Raw genomic sequence first — 4,158 nt, 5'->3', positions numbered from 1 at the left:
AACGCCTTCATCAAAAAAACATATTAAAAATCAACGATAAGTCGCAGGTATGTATTTTAAACATGCGCTTTATTTGAATTGGCCGGGCTACAAAACTGCATACTCAAAATATGTATTTATGTCAAATCTAATTAAAAAGCTTTACGAAAGTTTGTTGATTTTGTTAGTGTTGCGCAAAGATTAAACCTTGGATTTATACGGGTTTTGTTAAACTGCATTTGTATAAACAAATATTTAAAATTATATAATTTTAAGATAAATGGCCAATCTAGTTAACATGTATAAAGTTTTGATAAGCACTTGAAATGTCAAGTTTTAGTACTGAATTCAAAGAAGATGACTCTTTTATCCATTCATAATAACTTTAAAAAAATTTGTTTGTTAAGAAGTGTATCTTAAAATATCTGCCTTGACATTTATGTTAAAAGTGTAAAATATGTAAATGTACCTACATAAACTTTCCCGTGAATACCATCAAAGCATTGGTCTTAAAGGGAATCTATGTATGCATGCATGCATATGAGCAAATTAAAAAGTCGATACAATTTACAGTCGAAAAGTACAGTTTTTGTATAGATTATAGATTATTTCCCAACACTGTGGGGAACTAAGCAAAATGGCCTAGTGTATTTCGCAAATATTCAAATACATAATCCACCAACCAATAATTTTATATATTCATTAAAAGATAATTTGTCATCAGTCTGAAATAAAAAATTATAAATCGGAAGGGTAAAATAGTATTGTGTTATTAATTCAAAAATAACAAGTTTAATTTCACTGACGAAGGGGGGAGGATCTATCCCCCCAAATCCTACCCCTGACTACGCCACTGGCAATGCATGATACATAGTTGTCACATAAGGAATCTACTAAATTAAGCTGACCAACCGTCCTCCTTTGAGGAGGATTGTCCTCCTCAAACGCCATTTATCCTCCTCAAAAATTGTGTCCTTCTCTGTCCTCCTTTTGAGCAAAAATGCCCTCCGTATCCTCCTTAAAATAAGTACGTTCGTTGCATTAGAGCGCAAATCTGCTTGAAAAATTTTAGAAAACACGTTATTTCACATCCAAGTACTACATAATCAAAAATAACACAGGCCTGTGTGGTTTTCCCCTTAGAAATGTATTTCATGATTATGATTACAGTAATCTTTGTCCTTAAATTTTTTAGATTACAATTATGATAATCATAATGGTAGAATTTATGATTACATTTAAAGTAATCGTAATCGTATATAATTTAAGGATTACAATTAAGCAATCGTAATTAAAATGTAATCGTAATCAAAAATTACCCAGCTCTGTTGCATACATATGTATATTGTTCATAACGGTTTCAATATCTAGAGTTATTTGAAAAAAGTGTGAGATAAAGTTTTGCTATACTAAAACAATGATATGATTCATAAATTCCTAAATCGAATTTCCGCCATGCAACGAAATGACAAAAAATTTATGCCATTCTAAAAATGCAATGTGGAAAGAAACACGACGACACGTGTAGTGTTTAATGCCCAGCATAGTGTTTTTTTTTTAAATAATGCGTAGTGAAAACTGAACGTTAGCCCTATTTAAGAAATTTTTAATTTTTTTTAACACAAACGAGAAAAAATTTTACGTTTTACTTCAAAATTAACCACTATTTTAAGAAGTGTAATAGAGCCAGTGCTGTCAACTACATATTTTCGAGTAAAAAATTCTGATTTTTATAAAAACCTGCTAGAAAAAAGTTAAATTCCACAAAATAAAAGCTGAAAAATAAACAGGTTTATCTATATATAAAAAGAGGATGTATGTATGTGTTTATGCAGCTTATAGACTCCGAAACCACTCAGCGGATTTTGTTAAAATTTCCAGGATAGCTTCATAGAAATCCGGAGAGTGTTCCTGTGAAGTTTGGCTATTTTTGAAAGAGTTGCCACCTGTCAGAAAAATAAAATTTATTTAAATATGCAAGTAAAGTATTGTATGTAGATATCAAATGGAAGGTATTTGGGAAAGATATTTAAGAAAATTTACACCAAAAAATATTTTAATTAGTGTTGCCACCTGGTAAAAAATTGAAAAATAATGAATAATGCAATTCACACCAAATATTACAATATGTGTATCAAACGGAAGGTATTGGAGAAACATTTACATATTTTTGAGTAGAGTTGCCACCTCTTTCAAAAAAACTTAAATGACATAAATGTGTACATTAAAAATTATTTCGCAGGATCCGTATCAAACGGGAGCTATCGGGAAATGTTTCAGTCAAGACCAATTATCATATAGGTTTCCAACATACCTAAGAAAATAAAATCGGATAATATTTTTAAGAAATACCAAAGATATATAGTGCGAATTTGTTTAATATTTAAAAACTAAAAAAGTGCTCAATATTAATGCATAATTTATTAAGGCTTAAAAAATATAATAAAATTTTTAATAACGATTTTTGCAAACGCAAAAAGAGTTTTTAGTTGCTGATCAGAAAATGCTTATAACAAAATCATGCAACGTGTAATCAAAGGAGATGGCTGAAAACCGCTTTTGAAAATGATTTTCATATTAATTTTCAAGGTTGGTTCTATTATAGTTTTTTTTACTTCGCAAATCAAGCAAGTTGCGTTTTGTTGGAAACTGGGACAGTTGATCAGTAGCTGTTGCGATAGATCTATTGCATTTATTTGCGCATCAAGTTTCTTGGTGTATCGTAAACGTTCTTGAATTTGGAATAGTTTAGTTCCAAGTAGTATCTCAGCCCGCAAACGATAGTGATCTGCAAGAACGGCCTTTTTGTCTAAAATTTGGGAATTCAGTCGAGCCATCCCTATTTGCTGAGCTTCAACTATCCTTCTGTATGCTGACGATGTGGACATGCACTCCATTTGGATTTGACAGATGGAGTCGAAAGCACAAGTGTTGTTTACTGATAATATTGAGTCCTCGAATTTGAATGGTTTACAAAGATTACCATTTATTATGAGCGGCAAACCAATGCTGGAGCTATTTTTCAGGTCATCAAAGTTAGGACATTTTTCTAAATATGACAACCTAGACTTTCTGCGAACTTTTTTTTCCGGTTGTTTATTGTTTCCTTGATATGGATAAATTTGTTTTTCCGTCGGAGTTGCGAGTTGTTCTTCTGTCGGAGTTGGAAGTTTTTCAATTGGTTTGCTATCAAAATTTGTGGGAAACAATAAACTTGCTAGTGATTCATTATTGTGAGTCACCTCTTCTTCATGGGTGGTTGAATGCTGAACAGGCGGCTCGAAACAATTCTGACTGTGGTTTACCAAATCTTCTTCATCTAGCTGTTCTTCTGAGAGGTCTACAATTTTTCTCGCATCCACTTTTCCACCCCAATTTTCAAACTCGTTGAAATTTCTTGAAATCATATTCGACCTCGCCCAACAGTTCGTCTATAGCGTGGAGCGGAAACTAGGACTTTCCGCCTGCCTCACTTACAAAGTAACGACTACGGGAACATGGATCGGAAGCTCGGCCTTTCCGACCATGATCAACGGCCTGTAAACAGGGCGGAGCGGAAACTAGGTCTTTCCGCCCGCCGCACACAAAAGTAGACTGGAGACAAGGCCTCGCCAGCTACCCAAATTGCTATTGAATATCATTGTTATCTTTACAAGTTAATATTTATAATTATTTCACTCTGTAATGTATCACACATACTTAAATATTCTAAATCTTTTTATCTCAACTGTCTGTAAGAAAACATTTTTCTGTAGACTAAATAAATAAATAAATAAATAAATAAATATTGAAAAAAAGTTCATGATCTGTTTTTACTTTTTGTGTTGAGTTAGCTGAAATATTTGTAGGATTTCTTCTTTTTAGATTCTGAGTTCCCTTGGATGTTAATTCATTCAGAACAGGTTAAATTTTTTATTTTTTTCAAAAATTTAACTTTTTCGAAAAAAGTATTTTTTTCGGCGTAATTTTGCAGAACTTTCTTTCTCCTTCTCAGGAACTCTAGAACTATTGAAAAGCTACTCAGAACAGGTTAAATTTTTTATTTTTTTCAAAAATTTAACTTTTTAGAAAAAAGTGTTTTTTTTCGGCGTAATTTTGCAGAACTTTCTTTCTCTTTCTCAGGAACTCTAGAACTATTGAAAAGCTACTCAGAACAGATAAAATTTTTTATTTTTTTCA

General features: G+C 31.9%; 1 protein-coding gene across 1 annotated transcript; it reads right to left on the bottom strand.

The window, feature by feature from the left end:
- Positions 1 to 2,486: 2,486 nt before the first annotated feature.
- Positions 2,487 to 3,835, bottom strand: LOC108358253 (uncharacterized). Its single transcript, XM_017609473.1, has 2 exons — positions 3,764 to 3,835; positions 2,487 to 3,384 (listed from the first exon to the last, which is right to left on the bottom strand). Coding segments are annotated over exons 1-2 (900 nt in total). The 5' UTR covers positions 3,766 to 3,835.
- Between the last annotated feature and the right edge of the window lie 323 nt (positions 3,836 to 4,158).

This window comes from Rhagoletis zephyria, unplaced genomic scaffold (genome assembly GCF_001687245.7).
Source record: "Rhagoletis zephyria isolate East Lansing unplaced genomic scaffold, Rhagoletis_zephyria_1.1 Rzeph_scaffold_00226, whole genome shotgun sequence".
Lineage (NCBI taxonomy): Eukaryota > Metazoa > Arthropoda > Insecta > Diptera > Tephritidae > Rhagoletis > Rhagoletis zephyria.
The sequence above is the reverse complement of the archived record's forward strand: the minus strand, read 5'-3'. Positions and strand labels throughout refer to the sequence as shown.